At 40.2% G+C, this 19,004-nt stretch overlaps 3 protein-coding genes across 3 annotated transcripts; 1 reads left to right on the forward strand and 2 right to left on the reverse strand.

The window, feature by feature from the left end:
* Positions 1-32: 32 nt before the first annotated feature.
* Positions 33-9,960, reverse strand: chkb (choline kinase beta). The gene is made up of 11 exons (XM_035157152.2): positions 9,394-9,960; positions 8,240-8,348; positions 7,962-8,075; positions 7,554-7,687; positions 7,366-7,470; positions 5,489-5,547; positions 2,936-3,023; positions 2,673-2,781; positions 1,762-1,862; positions 1,579-1,660; positions 33-1,476 (listed from the first exon to the last, which is right to left on the reverse strand). The coding sequence occupies exons 1-11, from the start codon at positions 9,897-9,899 to the stop codon at positions 1,420-1,422; spliced, it is 1,464 nt and encodes a 487-aa protein (XP_035013043.1). The 5' UTR covers positions 9,900-9,960; the 3' UTR covers positions 33-1,419.
* LOC118109776 (zona pellucida sperm-binding protein 3) lies at positions 6,667-17,471 on the forward strand. Its single transcript, XM_035157155.1, has 9 exons — positions 6,667-6,807; positions 15,329-15,806; positions 15,925-16,043; positions 16,198-16,301; positions 16,406-16,583; positions 16,692-16,809; positions 16,916-16,998; positions 17,099-17,244; positions 17,349-17,471. Exons 2-9 carry the CDS (start codon positions 15,369-15,371, stop codon positions 17,408-17,410), a joined length of 1,248 nt encoding a protein of 415 aa, XP_035013046.1. The 5' UTR covers positions 6,667-6,807; positions 15,329-15,368; the 3' UTR covers positions 17,411-17,471.
* LOC118109775 (zona pellucida sperm-binding protein 4) lies at positions 10,684-13,056 on the reverse strand. Its single transcript, XM_035157153.1, has 8 exons — positions 12,652-13,056; positions 12,341-12,525; positions 12,150-12,247; positions 11,812-11,969; positions 11,538-11,730; positions 11,256-11,442; positions 11,079-11,154; positions 10,684-10,866 (listed from the first exon to the last, which is right to left on the reverse strand). The coding sequence occupies exons 1-8, from the start codon at positions 13,022-13,024 to the stop codon at positions 10,748-10,750; spliced, it is 1,389 nt and encodes a 462-aa protein (XP_035013044.1). The 5' UTR covers positions 13,025-13,056; the 3' UTR covers positions 10,684-10,747.
* Positions 17,472-19,004: the final 1,533 nt, after the last annotated feature.

Consider the following 19,004-nt stretch of genomic DNA (forward strand, 5'->3'; position numbering starts at 1 on the left):
TACTAAATACATAAATAAAAAAAGTACACCAGTAGATTTTCCAAGCACGTTTATTTTTGAATTATATTTTAGTAGTGCAAATAGGACCGAAACAATAAAGAGAAAGTTTAACAGTATGAAACTGCACTGGGACAACTCTGCTGTAAAAACAGCTACAGTTAATGAGGCACAGATTATTTTTCACTAGTTTTGTATCAAGAGTAAACTGATGTGTGAAAAAAAGATATGGACATTAAAGTTGATGGCAGTGCATTCAGTCAAATCCAGGAGACAGTATAAATAAAAAAAAAAAAAGTCAAAACCCCACTTCACATTCAATTGAGTTGAAAGGAAAGTCATAAATAATACGTTTTTATATTTTTAAGTCAAGAATTTATTCCAAAACTGTTTTAAATCACTGTTGAATTTAATTTAATCCATCCAATTTAATGTGGCCACATTTATGTGCCAAATAGAAAAAATAACAGAAGTTATTCTTGTTAAATAAAAACACTATGAATAGAAAACATTTGAATCATTGACATTAGCATAGAGTGACACATATATGACAAGAGATAATAATAATCTGAATCGAACATGGGCCGACAATTAAAGGAGCAGCAGTAATGTACAGTCATTACCTTACACCCAAAGTAGTGACAAGATCCTCACATCTTATAACTGTTCTGATGGTAAATCTAACTGGAAGTATTGTTTGCTACAATGATAATGTATAAAATAGCCCCTGTGAAAAGTTAACAATATAGGTAAACTTTTAAAATAACTGCAAAAATAACTGCACTTATTCTGACTGACACATGATATAGCTTGGAGTGGCAGGTGAGAATATTTACTTTGCTTCTTCCCTCACAATCTGCAATCATGGGATCTACCTATGCGACTAAATACAAAATGAACATCAGAAGAAAGAGGTGAGGTGGAATGACTAAAAACAATAAACTAACGAGTTATACAAAAGCCTTCCACAATGAACTCATTTCTACAAGTCAAATAATACAACGTGACTGCTACAGTAAGATTCAGTGTCTGAAATGAAAAGACATGAATACTCTGGCAACAAGGATTGTCCATCACTGACATGCAAAGACAGTGCAGCTAAACAATTATTGATGTCACAAAAAAATGGTCCAGAAATGTTAAGTGCATCTAAAAATAATAAAACAAAATATCTGAACATTACATGATTCACAACAACATTCAGAGCTACAGAGCTAAATCTGGTCTAACAACATTCCACTCTGTGGAGAGGCACGTACTTTGAGAAATTGGATTGCCTGAAAGCTTTAATTGTGCTCATGCACATGTCTTAAAATGCTAATTCACACTTTTCAAAAACCACAGCTCGTCATGAGCTGAAGTGCATAGAGCTGGTGTTTCAATAACACATTGCTGAAAAGAAATATCCCAACAGGGTGGAATTCAGGAGAAGAGCTTTTTTTGCTTGAAGTAGGCATCCAATCGAACCTGGGCATAGTCCTGCAAAAAACAATATTATTCACTATAAGGCATGGATGGAGTGAAAAATTAAGTAAATGTCATTTTTACTTGTTTCCATCAGACAAAAACTATTCTCCTTACCATGTATCCAAACTCGATCTTGGATATCTTGGCTTGAATGATGGACCACAGGGCCCAGAGGAAGTGCGAAGCTAATGCATACCTACAAATCAAACCAAACACACAATAAATAACACAACATTGCCAAGGTTATTGTGATTCTGCTAAAAGTTGCGACTGCACACCACTGCTGAAAATTATCACCTGTTTGCTTCAATAATCATGTCCTCTTCGATCTTCGTCTGGTCCTCAGGAATGTCTGAATATTTTCTCCGTTCTGACAAATAACTTCTTAAGAAATGAAGCTGCAAAAAGAATGAACATTATTCATGACAAGTCACATGTACACTTGCATCTTTGTTCCATTTAATAATGTATTGATACATACCCATAATATCAGCCATAGATAAATAAATACTAACAATAAGTTAATTGTACCAAAACTGATTACTTTTGTCTGTTATTAATTAAGATGCTTTTTCATTACAATTGTTGATCACACATTTCTAGATCACGATTGTGGGACAAATGACCGATTTGTAGCACAAAATGTGAGACATGTTCGTTTGCACCATGTCAGATTGCTATTGTACAGAAGATAGAGAGAGAGAACGCTTCTCTGCAGAGGAAACGGTTTCACTTCTTGCATGAACAGACAACCTGTGTGCGTAACAAGCAAAGTGTGCGTGCATTCTATACATCTTGCTAATGTGGACTTACCATAACAAAAGTCTAGAACTAGCAAAGACATTTGGGTCTTGTTTTGCAACACTTTGTGTTTATGGTCCACAGGGTTATTTTTTCCATCCTCAACTTAAAATTGTACTAAGAAATAAAACCACTAGAGGGCATTGTGAGACCAAAACACTTCCATCATCTTTTCCGAAACAACTTAGCTCTTGAGTTGGAAGCTGTAGGACAGTGTCATCGGTCTGAGCTTCACAGAGATTAGAAAGTGATTCAATGCACTGTTCAGCCTTTTCAGTAGAGACAATCATTTGACCACATGACAGCCATTGTTGCTTATAAACCTCTGTTAAGACCATGGATGGAAAAAATGAAGCAAAGAAAAGAAACTGTCTTTTACACTAGGGCTGTAAAATGTTTCGACAGACCTGCTGCTCTCTGGTGGGGTAGTTCTCTGGTGAGGCTTTGTAGAAAGGCCACTGGTTGTAGGTGTAATCGTACATCCACTCACAGAAATGGTTCCCAAAGTCAAAACCCCTACAAAATAACATGTTCTATGTTAATACACAGAGGAAAGATCTAAAACGGCAGGCCCAAAACACTAACTTCTAACCATAAGGCATCAGCAGTGTTGATGTATGACTCATTGATCCCTTCACACCTTACGTATGAGTCAGACTTCACACATTACCTGTAATTGTAGCTGCTGTATTCAAAGTCTATCAGCATGAGTCTGTCTTTTGAGGACTGGCTGCTGTCGTCCAGTATCAGAATGTTTCCTGCAACAGAAAAACAAGAAGTGAGAAAAACCACCATTGTCCACTTTGATCTAATCAGTGGTTTTATTTCTGTTACAATGACAAGTATCTGAGCTATTCAAAGAGCAGACGCCATCACACATTATGAGTGTGCGTAAATACCCCGTGTGTGGAAATAATGTGGGTTCTTATGGTGCATCTACTCTCTTCAGCTGCCCTTGTACTTTAAGAGTCACATTTCTTTGCACAATGACAAAAAGCTCTAAAGTAATAAATATACAGTATGTGTGGTTAGTAACTGAGAAGTCTGTATGTAAGAAATACACAAAAGTATGTGGGAACCATCCACTGTGCTTTGTTTCTGGGGGTTGGCTTCTAAGTGAGAATTTATGTAATTTTTTAACTTATACTGTGAACAGTGATAATTGATAACATTGGGGCAACAGTTTGATTCCTGATTCACCGAGTTTCAAATCAGATCGCTTCCCAGAAGAGTTTAGGTTGTTAAGGTAGCATAATAATGCACATGATTTTGGAATCAGATATATTGGTTTAAAAATATACATTGCAATCAAACATTGGTGGGTATAATGCTCAGGTGTCCACATACACTACCGTTCAAAAGTTTGGGGTCACCCAGACAATTTCGTGTTTTCCATGAAAACTCACACTTTTATTTATCAAATGAGTTGCAAAATGAATAGAAAATAGGTTAGAAATAATGATTTTTATTTGAAATATTAATTTTGTTCTTCAAACTTGGCTTTTCGTCAAAGAATGCTCCATTTGCAGCAATTACAGCATTGCAGACCTTTGGCATTCTAGCTGTTAATTTGTTGAGGTAATCTGTAGAAATTTCACCCCACGCTTCCTGAAGCACCTCCCACAAGTTGGATTGGCTTGATGGGCACTTCTTGCGTACCATACGGTCAAGCTGCTCCCACAACAACTCAATGGGGTTGAGATCTGGTGACTGCGCTGGCCACTCCATTACAGACAGCATACCAGCTGCCTGCTTCTTCCCTAAATAGTTCTTGCATAATTTGGAGGTGTGCTTTGGGTCATTGTCCTGTTGTAGGAGGAAATTGGCTCCAATCAAGCGCTGTCCACAGGGTATGGCATGGCGTTGCAAAATGGAGTGATAGCCTTCCTTATTTAAAATCCCTTTTACCTTGTACAAATCTCCCACTTTACCAGCACCAAAGCAGCCCCAGACCATCACATTACCTCCACCATGCTTGACAGATGGCATCAGGCACTCTTCCAGCATCTTTTCACCTGTTCTGCGTCTCACAAATGTTCTTCTGTGTGATCCAAACACCTCAAACTTTGATTCGTCTGTCCATAACACTTTTTCCAATCTTCCTCTGTCCAATGTCTGTGTTCTTTTGCCCATATCAATCTTTTCTTTTTATTGGCCAGTCTCAGATATGGCTTTTTCTTTGCCACTCTGCCTAGAAGGCCAGCATCCCGGAGTCGCCTCGTCACTGTAGACGTTGACACTGGCGTTTGCGGGTACCATTTAAAGAAGCTGCCAGTTGAGGACCTGTGAGGCGTCTATTTCTCAAACTAGAGACTCTAATATACTTGTCTTCTTGCTGAGTTGTGCACCGCCTCCCACTTCTCTTTCTACTCTGGTTAGAGCCCGTTTGTGCTGTTCTCTGAAGGAGTAGTACACACCTTTGTAGGAAATTTTCAGTTTCTTCGCATTTCTCGCATGGAATAGCCTTCATTTCTAAGAACAAGAATAGACTGGCGAGTTTCACATGAAAGTTCTCTTTTTCTGGCCATTTTGAGAGTATAATCGAACCCACAAATGTGATGCTCCAGATACTCAACTAGCTCAAAGGAAGGCCAGTTTTATAGCTTCTCTCACCAGCAAAACAGTTTTCAGCTGTGCTAACATAATTGCACAAGGGTTTTCAAGGGTTTTCTAATCATCCATTAGTCTTCTAAGGCGATTAGCAAACACAATGTACCATTAGAACACTGGAGTGATAGTTGCTGGAAATGGGCCTCTATACACCTATGTAGATATTTCATTAAAAACCAGACGTTTCCACCTAGAATAGTCATTTACCACATTAACAATGTATAGAGTGTATTTCTGATTAATTTAATGTTATCTTCATTGAAAAAAACAGTGCTTTTCTTTGAAAAACAACGAAATTTCTAAGTGACCCCAAACTTTTGAACGGTAGTGTACATTTGGCCATGTGATGTAAGCTCAGCTTCAGGGAGTTTCTGTTCTGTGAAACACGCATTCATTAGAAACCTAAATCAGCGGCTGTCACCTCGTCTACGTCCATGACTCATTTTCACCCATAGGATGATGCACAAGAATATGAGCTGTCCCTATTAATAGAGACCCCATCCTCCCTTTTGACTTATGTAATATCCTGCTCTTCTTTCTAAATGTGACAGAGGAGACTCACAGGACAGGGGACAAGGATCAATCAGACAAACTTGTGAGAAGTTTCTTTTACCTTCCTGGACGTCATTGTGGCAAAAAACCACTGGTGATGGTGTCGCTGCCAGCAGTGCACTGTTGTGGAGACGAGAGCCGGATGAAAAGAGTGGGTGATTAAAGAAAAAGGGAGAAGAGAGATAAGAGATTGTGAAGTAGTCGGTCATGTCCCATCCTTAACTAGAATTTCATGGAAATCAGTTGAGTAGTTTTCGCATAATTCGACCAGCTAACAAAGAGACACTGATGAAAACATAACCTCATTCGCAGAGCTCATAGAAAGGGGGTCAAGATGTCCTAGACCATAGAAACGACTCTGAAGCAATGAGATACAGTCACATGTCATGTTATCAACAACTTTCACTGTTTTACTGCTGAAAAACCAGGCTGCATTGCACCACATGCATTCCAGGTCCACCCATGCCCCTTATACTCTTGCTGGTGGGCAGCTTACATGGAACAAAACATGACAAACACATTCAACCGTATCTAACGTAACGTTCCATATTTTAGTTTATCGCTATGGGATAGCAGGTATACACAGAGGTTTCATAGGTAATATATATGACGCCATTAAAATCAGCTACTAACCCGGCTGGACAAGCCAATAGAGCTGGGCAGTACACTCGGGTCGCATCTTGCTGTTTGAATCCGTCCAATCCCGAGAGAAAACTAACCAATGCCCGACCCAAACTGTAGGCTTTTCAGTTTTTTTCCAAACCCCGACCTGAGCCTGATTCAGTTAACATGTGTTACCCTGTCTCTCACACACATGGTTATTGTTTGTTCTTGCCTGATTACGGATGTGTAGTGTTACAGCCAACATAACAGAACCCGACCTGAACCTGAATATCATTTTAAAGTTCCATAGTGTTTATGAATGAGGAAGCTCCTGAATTATTCATTCAAAAGTTGGTAAAAGTGGTGTTCAACACTCTAAAAGGAGGTTTTGGAGAATATAACTAAAACCTTGCGGAAATGAAAGTAATAAATCCTGAGGGGAGAAAGAAACCAATGTCCCTCTGATATCTTATACCTGTCTGAACAAAACACATGTTATGAGCTCAGATAAGAGGGAGGACGTCTGTCAGGTGATGACAGCGCATGGCCTGTTTTCATTCAGTGGGAGACTGGTTTATCTACTAGATAAAGAACGTGTTCATAGATAAACACAGACAATAAACACTGTGCTGGAACTCTACTGGTTGCCAAGGTCAGAGTGTCAGGAGAACGCAGCAGTGAGGTTGTGGAAGAAGTGGAACAAAGGTCAGCATTCAGAGTGGAAACAGACAGACAGCTCGTCCTCTCGCTCAGATTAAACTTGTATCCAACAAATCTGTAAGTTGATATTTTGATTGTTTTACTAGTTTATATACAGAGCACAAATTCAACAAGGCTTTAAGCTTTACTCTGTCTAACGTGTTATATGATAGGATAACTCATTATTTGTTGAATCCACGTGTTGACAGTAACTTCCGCGCCTCACTGGCAGACAAGAGGTTCAAAACCCACCCACACTCTGATATGATCATTACAATACAACCACTCTCCAGGTTTTTTGTGATTGCCCTTTAACATGGGAAGTTGAACAGACTACACTGACACCCTTCCTAGCTGGCGATTACAGTGAGTAATATGATACGGCTCTGATGGAACTACATGTAATCCCCCATGGCTTGAGCAATAGGGATTGCATCATCATTCTGCTATTTTCTCCTCGCTTTCTGTCCCTCAATGACACTGCTGGGTATTGAAAAGAGGGGCCAGGGGATACTAGAGGTTTCATCCCACCATCTTCCTAAACCTTGCCTATAACATCTTAATAGCTGCTTTACATATAAAGCCACTCCATGCAACATACAGAATTTGGGCTTCTGAGGCTTGTGCAGGACTCACCGGAGGCTCTGTAGCTCAGCAGGCAGGTCAAACTTCATCAGCCTCTTGAATTTCTTCACATGTGCTTCCCGGACAAATTTAAGCTTCATCACTTGATTCATGTATCTAACAGAAATAAAATAGACGATACAAATAAGTAGAAAAAAGTTCTAGTGTTAGAAAGAGAGTAATACTTAAGGGGTCCTTACTTGTCAATGGTCCCAAACAGCCACTTAGGCTCTTTGTTAAAGGGCATAACCATCTCATGGAAACGTGCCACCTTGGTTGCGAGCTCAGCTGAGACGGCAGGATCTGAAAGTTGTTCTGTGTGCATGCGGGTATTCTGGGAAAACAGAGATACAGGAAATTACTATATATCTTCAACATTATGAACTAGGTCAAGCAACGGCAGCAGAACCTTTGAATCTCCACAAACTTAATGGGGTAACCTAGGCAACTGAAGAGCAATGAAAGCACAGTAAAACAATAATTAGACATTAACATCCAAAATAACATAATGTCCATTGTGCTTGTATAATTTGGCTGAAGATGACCGGAGTGTGAAACAACAGAGACACAGTTTGTTCCTCTCGTGTTTGCTTTTGTGTGCTTCATACTGGAAGGTATTGTTCCAAGCGTCCCTCAGGGAAGATGCCATAAAGTTTCGGCCCCAGAGTTCGTTCTGCCAGGATGGCAAACATCACACTCTCCAACACCAGAGAGTCCACTCCCTGTGACAGAGACACAGACAAGACTGAATGTCAGACACAATATCATCCTTTTCAAAATGCTTTTAATGTCATTTGATCTGATTTTCATTTCCCCACCATGATTATTAAATATGTGCAGCCACACCGGGTCATGGAATAATATGATTTCTCTGAAACAGACCAACCTGTAGGATGGCACCGTAGATCCTGAGGAGCACCTGGCGAGGTTCCTCTCCCACAGAGTTCACATGCTCAGGCAATGTACACAGATACAGCAGATTACTCAGTCCACCACTGCAAAAACAAAAACAGCAGTGTTATAATTTCAGAGGCAGGTTAACCTGACCCCACAGGCCACCTCTCAGGAAGATCAGAAGACAAACAACATGTAGATTTTTCTTAGACGGCCGTTATGTTTTGGTTTTGCTCTTGGCAAGTTAATATCGCAGACATGTTCAACACACCACACCCGCCAACATTACAATTACGCTTTTATCCAAAGCGAGGGTACAAACCCAGAACAACAAGAATCAAGAAAGTACAATTTCTTCAAGAAAGCCAAACTACAAAGTGCTATAAGTAAGTGCCATTTAAGTGCTACTAAATTGTTAGTTAAAACTTTTATTAGAAAGAAAGAAAGAAATGGTGATCCCATAGTGTTAGAGGGATACAGCTCATTACATAACAAGAAAATATGACCCAAAAACCTTAAAAAGGCAGCAGAACAACCATAAAGATAGTGGCTCCAATCTGGGACCATAAATACTTATCAAAGAGTCCACAGAAAGAAAATTAGTCATCAGAAACTTATGTCATTCCACATTTTCTATTTTAGGGGGTAAAATCACTATAACTAAGGCCATATCCTGCAATGATCATGATCACAGGCACATGCTACATCACTTTAACATTTCTCCTGTATGCATTTCCATGGGTAACTTAAATTCTACTATGTCTGACATGATTATTATTATTATTACTCTTATTGGTAAATATCATTATCCATTGTAGCAAATGAACAAACAACAAGCCGTCTTTTACCTGTGTTATCAATGAGGTCACGTTATTTGTGAAGTCCCTAAAATGCACTCTTATAAAAATAGCAAGACAAATGCGTGTTGACATGTTTCGTTCCCCACTGGTTTGATGTATGGCTCTGGTGTCCTTGCTCCTTTCGTTCCTGTTTAATTATGAGTATGATTATTGCTTGTATAAATAATAACAGTGAACAGTTAATGACGGTCATTACAGAGTCGACACAATAGCTGACTACAAAACGATCCTCCATCATTACAAGGACCCTGCAGTGTTGTTTACATCGTCGGTATTTATTATTTACCTGACGATGCTGATCTCAAAATCCACCTCTGCGATCGTCTTCCACGACCCGGACAAAAAGTCCCGGCACCAGGCAAACGCGCGGCTCCTGGTGTCCCGGTCCACCCCCTCGGTCCTCCCGCCCCGGTACGACTCTGCCTCGGAGTCGTCATCCCCGCTGGCGTCGAACAGAGGACTCGGGGTCCTTAAGTTTCTCTCGTCAACCACGACATCTTGCCGTCTCCTCTCCAGCGGGGGACCCGTGTCTTCCGTAGTGATGGAGGGGATGTTGCCGCAGAGCTCCGGGCCCGGCTCGCCTGCTCCTCCGGGCCCCGGCTCATCGCGACCTCCGCGGCAGGTCTTCGCTTTTCCACTCGAGTGCATCGTGAGTGTCCGGGCGAGGAGCAGAGGACGGCGGTTGGTCAATGTCGGTGTGAGGCGGCAGCGTGGACTCGCTGAGAAACGCAGGGCACCGGTAATGCTCCTTAACCGGAAGAGACGACCATAACAGGCCGGTGATGGCAGCATGTGGGTGGGGGTGGGGGAGGAGGTTTTAATCGAGCATTAAACTATCAGAACACTCAAATTACTGACGTCCACCTACAGCGTCGAGTGTTCCGGACTGAGCCGAACTGACGTCTGCGGTGTCCAATCACAATGCGTGTGCGCGTTCTTTCTCTCATCTCATTGGTTGTTTCGGGGGTTGCGTCATGACACGTCTGCTTCCACATACCCTAAAGGTTTCTGGGAAACGAAGTGTTTATTTGAGGGAGTGGCGTGAGTGGTGACAGCCTGCCGAGTTCAGCCCCTCAGGTACATACAGTACAAATATAGCAGCTCTCAAATAAATCTACCATGTTCCTTTTTGTTTATGGTATGTTTTAGAGAGATGGTGATTACATTGTAGTCCAGTATACTTTATGTATATTTTTTGTTTTGGTACTCTAGTCCCAGCCCAATTATCTGTGAAATACTCCATTAAATATAACCCATAGATGCTTTAGGATTGTTTTCAAAACAACCACAAATTGCTCAAATGCTTATATACTCATAAGGTTATGAAGATATTAAAATTGGCAGCCTTTAAGGGGTCAAATGGTCTCTTCATCTTGGTTCCTTCATGTATTGTGTCTTAATTACAGAGTTGACTCAAAGGGGTAAAAAACGACACATTAAAATGATAACTCTGCATATTTCATTACATTTATATTAATTATTTCATTATATGCAGCAGATGGGATAAGTTACGGCAAGAACACATGATACTATCTGAACTTTTCTAGGCCATGAGACCACAATGATAGACAGGACGTTCAGCAACATGAAGCTTTATTTGAAACTCAGTCACTTTCCACAAAGCATTGGGTACAGAGATTTCATGACAATAAAGTTCTGTCTGCATGTTGTTGCAGAGGAGATTGAATGAATCGAATCTCCAGGCTTGAAACCACAGGGGTGTCCTCCCTGCTCTTGTAGACAGTAGAAAGGTCTCTCCCTGTGCACAAAACAATAACAGTGGTCAGTTCCAGTCAGACGTAAGACACATGATGCCAGATACCAGATCTTGTTTCCAGTCTTGGTGAAGACAGAGTAGGTTTAGCTAAGAGCTTTTCTTACTTCCACAGGGTAAAATTATGGGAAAGAGACTTGATAGAAAAACAATACTAGTGGTGCATTTATAATCAAATATCAGACTGTTCTACTTACTCTTTCTGAAACACCTAGGTTCACAATTATTTCCAGGAAAGGGTTGGCACACAGCTGTATCACAGTGTATATACACCTGTTGGAAAACAAGGGTATCGTTTGTAAAATGTAGATGAGGTGATATTAAAAAGAAGGTAAAAACAAAGCCAAAGAAATCCTGAGAGTGGGATCCTATACCTTTTCCTTGAGAGGAACAACTTTCCCTGGATATGCAGCTACTTGTTTGCCGGGATTGGAAGCACCAACATCTGTAAAAGTGAACATCTTGAAAATAAAACGCCTGCGGTGGGTTGGAAAAGGGACTTCCGGTGAGGCACCCACTGGCACTAGGGCGGTCTGGTAACGATCATCGTGGTAGGGGCAGCTATGACAAGAGCAGAGAGGGTGGAAAATGGCCTATTTTTATACCATTAAAAATGTATAATCAATACCTCTTTTACAAGACAAGCCAACACTTACCCATCAATCAGCAAGTCCCACTGAGGAAGACTGTGAGGATAGGGATCACTGGTTGCCCAGCACCTTCCAAGAGTCAAGACCAGGTTGGGATCAGTGCTCTCCTGAATGCAGATGTCAACGTACACAGGATCCTGAAGCACCTTTACAATGGGGTAGTCGCTATCCACGTAAAAAGAGGAGTAGGCCACCTCCTCTGATCAAACATAAAGATTGATTGGTGCCACAGACATTGTTCAATGAGGTTTACTGCACAATCTATTATATTCCCACTAACCTTCCACACAGCCCTTGTTAAAACATTGTCCATTGCCCAGCTTGAGCATCACAAACAGGGGTCCAGGAGCTGCAACTGGAAATGGTGGAGGAACCAGGCCAACCTCAATGACCAGAACCTCAATTGAGGTTCCAATATATCTACACTGGATAAGTAGCCTAAAAAAAACAAAAGGTGTGTCAGTGAGGTTTGGATTGTAAAATATCCCAATCACCCAAATATGACCCTTTGGCCCCACCCACTTGTGGTATATCTTCTTGATTACAACATAATTATTGGATTATTAAAGTAGTAACCTTTTATGTTGTGACCAGTAGTATGAAAAACAAAACACCTACTCATATCTGCTGTCTCTGGTAATAATTCCTCTGGTTCCAACACCGACTTCATATGACGCGACCATCCTGTTCTCATAGATGATAATACCAGGCTCCTCCTACAGTAAGTTGGCAGTATTACAGTTTTGATTAACACCTGACAAAAATCAATTCAAATCAAACTGAAGAGTCAAAAGAGGTGCAGAGCTTACTGTCATGATTGTACCACAGTCTGTGACAGGGAACTGGTAGATGGCAAAATCTGAAGTGGTATCAATCGGGCTGCAGCTTGGACCATTTTCAAGGAAACTAATTGTTTCCAAGTCGAGGTTGGGAAGGGTGGCATCTCTGGCCACCACCAAAATAATCATGGCATCTTTGGTGGCCTGAAGAGTCACTGAAAAGAGCAAGTTAGAGAGCAAAGAGCAGTGGTCATGCTCTACTCTTTGAACATGTTTAAGTTCACCAAAAGTGAAGAATTGGGTATCTATTAAGTTTTTTTGAGGAATACAGAAATACTTACCACTTTTGCCATAATAGCAGCTGCGTCCGTCGAAGCAGCAGTTTATAGCTTCACACTCTTGGCCAGAAATGCTGGAAGCCCCACATTGTATCTTGCCTTGTCCAACCACATCACAAGAGTGAAATACTTCTTGGTGCTTAGTCTGCTGGGGATGCTTAGTCTGGTGGGGCTCCTTAGGCAGCTGAGTCTGGTGCTTTGGGGGTGGATGTGGTGGTGGTGTATATCTTGGAGCCTGGGGCTTGTGGGGCTGCTGGGGCTTGTGGGGCTGCTGGGGCTGCTGGGGCGACTGGGGCTGCTGCGGCTTGAAATACTGAGCATCAGCCAGACAGCCAAGAAGGGCCAATGCCAGGAGACAACCTCTGATCAACTTCATTGTTATGGCTTCACAGCAGAGTGATTCATGAAGAACACCAGATGCTGTGAAAAATGTGGGGCAAAGTTGCTGCCTTTTATCAGATATGGCAAAGACAGACTTGTCGATATCTCACATCCTATTGGCTGCCCACAACTGCAAATGAAATGCTCCGGTTACTGGGCGGTGTTTGGTGGAACAATGAAGAGATTCAAGATAATGCCAAACAGGTAAACTCACAATCAGAATTTATACCTCCTCGTATCTATAAGTGTAGTTGTCATTGCTAAAACTACCCATCCTTCTTCTCGTAATATGCACTGACATTTAATTGACAGAATCACCAAGAGAAGTGTTCAGATTTTTCCAGATGAAAGAGTAATTACAGTGGTTAGAGTATGCATCTAGTACAGTATAGTATTCAGTAGATGTAATGGATCCACATCTGATATACTGAAGGTTCATTTTTGACTCAGCAAATCCTTAATGTAGATCAGACCCATCATGAATGTCAGATTTGTTACTTTTTTTTTTTTTACACTTTTGAATTGTATTCAAAATTAAATGAAACAAATCTTCAGCTGGAGTCATGCGTATATTTAAAACTGAAAACAAAATTTGTTTTTGTTTAAAAATCTACAAAGACAATGATAATCAGGAGTATACTCAAGTGACAAGCGACTAGCTATCATTATATAACCTTTTAACCAGTGCATTGTTGTACGCCCTAGTTACAGTGTGACAGAATAATTGCTATTTCCTGAAATAGTTTTATTTCTTAAAATTACTTTTGATATGTATGTATTGGATATGTGTAATATATATATAGTTAATTTCATCAAAATACTGGCAAAACAAAGATTCTGGGAACTTTGCTTGTGGAAGTGCACACAAGACGCTTAATGTTTGCCAAATCAGGTTGGTCTGACATGACCCTTGTCACTGTTTTCATGCCCTTCAAAAGAACTAGGATGAGTTATAACTTACATTAAAAAAAACATTTCTTGTTAAATTTTGACTAATACAATATGAAAAATTACAAGTTGGTTTTAGACATCCAAAAATATAATAAAAACGTCTTTAATTGTTACGGGTTTAATATATCTTTATTTAATAAGGAAACTATTCAGAGCTAAACTGTCAATATCTTTAATTTAAAATATAAGTGGTCAATTAACATAGAGATAGCTAAGATATTCAGTTTGATAAATAATGACAACTTCATATACAGCATGTTGCAGTTTAGTCAGTATTTAAAAGGCAAACAATCATAAGAAATTGCTTGGCTTTTTGTTGTTGTTGACATCCATCAAAGTAAAAATAATGGTAAAATAAAGTGAGTAAAAGATAAAAGTTCAAATGAAAGGCGACGAGGAAGAGGACATTTATTTGTAAAAACACATTTCCACAACAAGACAAGTCAAAGCGCTTTACAAAAAAATATGGAGGAGTGACTGAAGATCGGTATCTGTTGCAGGTGAGATGGTGAATCGTGAGTTAATTGTTGACTTAACTTGACCTGACCTACAATCCTGAATCAAATGTTGGTGTTGCAACAGAATGAGTGGTGCAGCATTTATGAGGTGTTCAATTAATGGTTGGAATTTGCCAGAGTAAGAAGCAGATGTGTATTAAAGATCTTTATTTAGTCGCACAGACTGATTTAAAACACCAGCTGCTTTTGACCTCACAATATCATCATCAGGTCTAGTCAGTGCTTTGTAACAATATAAAGTATATTCACATAAAGTCATTTCACTTTTCTCCAAGCTCCAACTAAAAGTGTTGGAACAATGTTATCTTCTCTTTGTGACTTTGCTGGAGCCAAATTGATTTTCAACATTCTGCGAAATGTACTTTGGCAGAATGCAGAAGTTGACATTTCATGTTAAGGGCAGGTAGACCTAACCCACGGTCAACATAACTTGGTACATGGTTGTCAACTATTTATACATATTTTCTCATTTGCTTAAAGAAAAGTTAACATAACCTTTCAATTTACCAGCATGATACTGTTCAATTTGGTACATTATCCTCACATTGATTTATGTTTGCAGATGTATGTAGACTTTTTAAATAGGGCATACAGTTTAGGGCACAATCACATTTTATGTATCAAGAGATTAAATAATCTGAACTCAGCTGAAAATGTCTCAACACAGTTATGTCATACGCTTTGGTCAACAGCTGCACTTATGTCATTGGCTAAGGTTTACTCTCATTAGGTCTGATGAGGAGGGCCCAGTTGAAGGGGCGGGAATGTAATGGGAGTAAACATGTTCACCGTGGTATAAAAGTATGTGCACATATCCACCTTCCTTACAGCATCCAGTGAAGTGTGCAGAACACTCGTTGTTGTGAAGCCATGGTGATGAAGTGTACTGCGGTGTGCCTTGTGGCACTCTCCTTGCTTGGCAGCTTATGTGATGCTCAGTGGTTACACAAACCAAATAACCAGAAGCCAGGGAGACAGGATCCCATCAAAACTCCGCCTCAAGTTCCCCAACAGGCAAAGCAGACATTTGAGAAACCACTCACCTGGACATACCCTGCAGATCCCCAGCCTCAGCCCCAGCCTGAGGTGCCTTTCGAGCTGAGATTTCCAGGTCCTGCTGCAACGGTTGCTGTCGACTGCGGAGAAAAGGAGGCTCTGGTGGAAGTCAAGAAGGACTTCTTTGGGATTGGCCAGTTCATCAATCCTGCTGACCTTACCCTGGGAAGCTGTAATGCTGTCGGAGAGGACCATGCTGCCCAAGTGTTGATTTTTCAATCCGAACTCTCGAATTGTGGCAGCTCATTAGCAGTAAGCACAATAAAAAAAAATCCATTATGATGACTATTAACTATAAGTATGGGAAAATATGTTTGTATATATTGCTATTTGCTTTTAATAGTATTTATGTATCTACTTCTCTGGCCAGTTGACAGAAGATGCCCTTATCTACACCTTCACTCTGAACTATAATCCTCAAAGTCTGGCTGGTTCTTCTGTGGTGAGGACTAGCAAAGCTGCTGTAATTGTGGAGTGCCACTATCCAAGGTATGTAGTCGATCAACACGAAGTGTGGCAATAAAGAAACACAAACAAAATCTTAATATATAGCGTTTGACCTAATAAATTCCAGTGTGGAATACAAAAAATGATGGAATGCTTAAGTTGCTTGCATACTAAGGAAACCTTTTTAATCATTTAGGAAGCACAATGTGAGCAGCCTTCCTCTTGAACCTTTGTGGATCCCATTCTATGCAGTTAAGGTGGCAGAGGAGTTCTTATACTTCACACTGAAACTCATGACTGGTGAGTTACAGAATCATGTATCTGCGTATTTATATATTTATGGAACTGTAATTAAAAATATGTATTTGTCAGCATTAGTAAAATGTATGTTTTTAAATGCACAGACGACTTCCAATTTGAGAGACCAAGCTACCAGTATTTCCTGGGAGATTTAATTAATATTGAGGCTACCGTCCAGCAGTACCACCACGTGCCCCTCCGTGTTTTTGTGGACAACTGTGTGGCTACTCTTTCTCCTGTACCGTCCTCCGACCCCAGCTATGCCTTCATTGAAAAAAATGGGTGAGGTAGTTTGAGAAGTTCACTTGGATTGTCCTGCAGAGTGACAATTGATTATCACAAACACCCAGCATGTCCCTCTGTAATTTTGAATGTTTTTCTCGTGTTCAGGTGTTTGGTTGATGCCAGGATCACAGGCTCCTCCTCAAGGTTCCTCTCTCGCTCTGCAGATAACAAGCTTCAGTTCCAGCTGGAGGCCTTCAGGTTCCAGGGAGCTGATAGTGGACTAGTGAGTATCTCCAAACCTAACCTAAGTATCTAATATTTTCTATTAAGCATAAAAATCTGCAATATTGGATTTAATAATATTCTTAATTCTCTGATAATCAAACCAGACCTACATTACCTGCCACTTGAAAGCAACATCAGCTGCCTCCGACATTAATAATGAACAAAGAGCTTGTTCCTACATTGATGGGTGAGTCTGCGAGTGTGCCTATATGTACATGTGTGACTTAGAAAGCATGACAGGAGAATTGATATGGGACTTCTTATCCTACACCTCCTTTTCTTCCCAGGTTTTGGAGGGAGGCCAGCGGGGTTGATGGAGCCTGTGACTCCTGTGAGTCCGGTGGATTTCCCACTGGTGGCTCAGGAGGCAAGTCAGCTGTGGGTACAGGTCTGTCTACCCCTGGTAGGAAGATACGTGACGTGTCCGGTGAAAGTATGTTTTTCCTACATAATTAAATAATTATATAATAGTTTGATATCATATAGGAAAAATTGATAGTGATAGTGTAACACACATCTTCTGTTTTTCTTTCTCAGGTTACACATGGGAAGGTGATGTCACCATGGGTCCAATAGACATTAAAGAGAAGATCCAATAGTGCTCTTTAACTCACTGCCCTGCCACCACAATGGCCATTGAAATAAACATTCTGAATGGTTCATATATCTGTCTGTTTATGTTATTCTCTTTCTTCTTGTCAACAGTTCAGCTTGAACAAGGAAAGTAACCCCATTTACTCCATCAAATGTAATCCAAATTCGAACATATAATAAAAGTGTGAGAAAAAAGAAATCCTCCAGATGAAAGTGTAACATCTTTTACATCGGCCTCTGTGCAATCATATATGTTACATTATGACCAAATCCCCCCGTTCATAGAATGTAAATCATCCCATTTAATGAAAATAAAAAGCAGTTGTGTTAAAAGTGTGTTAAAATTGTCACAGAAAACTTCCTTCCCCTTTTTTCCTTCAAACTATAAACAGAATGTGAAGTACATAACAATGATATGGAATGAAATGGACTATATGTTATACAAGTAAATATAATAAAGCTACAGCATTTAGTATCTTGTATGATCCTACATTTGTATCGTATATCCTACTTCATCAACACTTTTCAATTCATGGAGTCTAGAACAAAATCAAAATGTTAAAATGTAGTTAATTTGTCAGTTTTATATTCTGGATATTTAGTGAATGAGGTATAACATTAAAGCGTAATACAAATCTTATTGCTGACGCAAAGCTTTTTACCCACTGAGCGGGTACTCACCCCCCTCCTGTGGTCCATATGGTCAATTACAACTTAGCAAGTTTCACTATTTCAGCACCACGGCAGTGAACAGCTCCACAGTGATTGTCACTCTTTACCTTTTTGACTCTTCGTTTTTTGCTGCCTGCTCTTTTATCTTTAGGCTCAACACCCATCATGGAAATTGAAAACAATATCCACATCCATTACCAATAGGCTACTTTAAAATCATTTAAACTGTGGATGCTGTTTCAGAGGAACCCCTGGACCACTGGTGCAAATCAAGGGGCCAAGTGCCCCCCTGGCCCCAGTTGAAATCTGATTGGCCCCTGATGTGCCTGTAGTCTTTTTTGAATCACTTACTAACAATTAATATGATGATTAATTAAGAAACACACAATTTGCTCAAAGCTACAGAGCTAACAGTCAACAAAAAATAACTTTATTGAGCCCCTCACTGAATCAGGATGTGCATGGCTATTTGAACATATAATTGACACCTCTGTGTAAATTATGGCCGCTGATTCAGAAAGATCTTAGATCTGCTGCGGACTTTACTCTTTTTGTCTCTTTGCTGTGTTATATTTAGGCTCAATGCCCATCAAGCTATTGGCAAAAAATATGTGACATTGAAACACATGTCTTTTCCCAGAAACCCCTGGATCGATTGGTCTGTGTCATCCGGGGGGTTGGGGCGTGGGGGGCACTGGCCCCAGCTGGATCTGAAGTTCTTTTTAAATCACTTCGTAACAATGCTGACAACACATATGACCTTTTGTTTTATTTTCTAAGCTTTTATTTTAAAATACACAATGAGCTTGAACAAGCAACAGTTTTCAAAATACATCCAATGATGTGTAGCTTTGCTTAAACTATAGAACAACCAGTGAACGAGGAATGACTTCAATGTGCAATGTACTCAATCAGGAATTGTGAGTG

The sequence above is a fragment of the Hippoglossus stenolepis genome, chromosome 5 (assembly GCF_022539355.2).
Source record: "Hippoglossus stenolepis isolate QCI-W04-F060 chromosome 5, HSTE1.2, whole genome shotgun sequence".
NCBI classification, from domain to species: Eukaryota; Metazoa; Chordata; class Actinopteri; order Pleuronectiformes; family Pleuronectidae; genus Hippoglossus; species Hippoglossus stenolepis.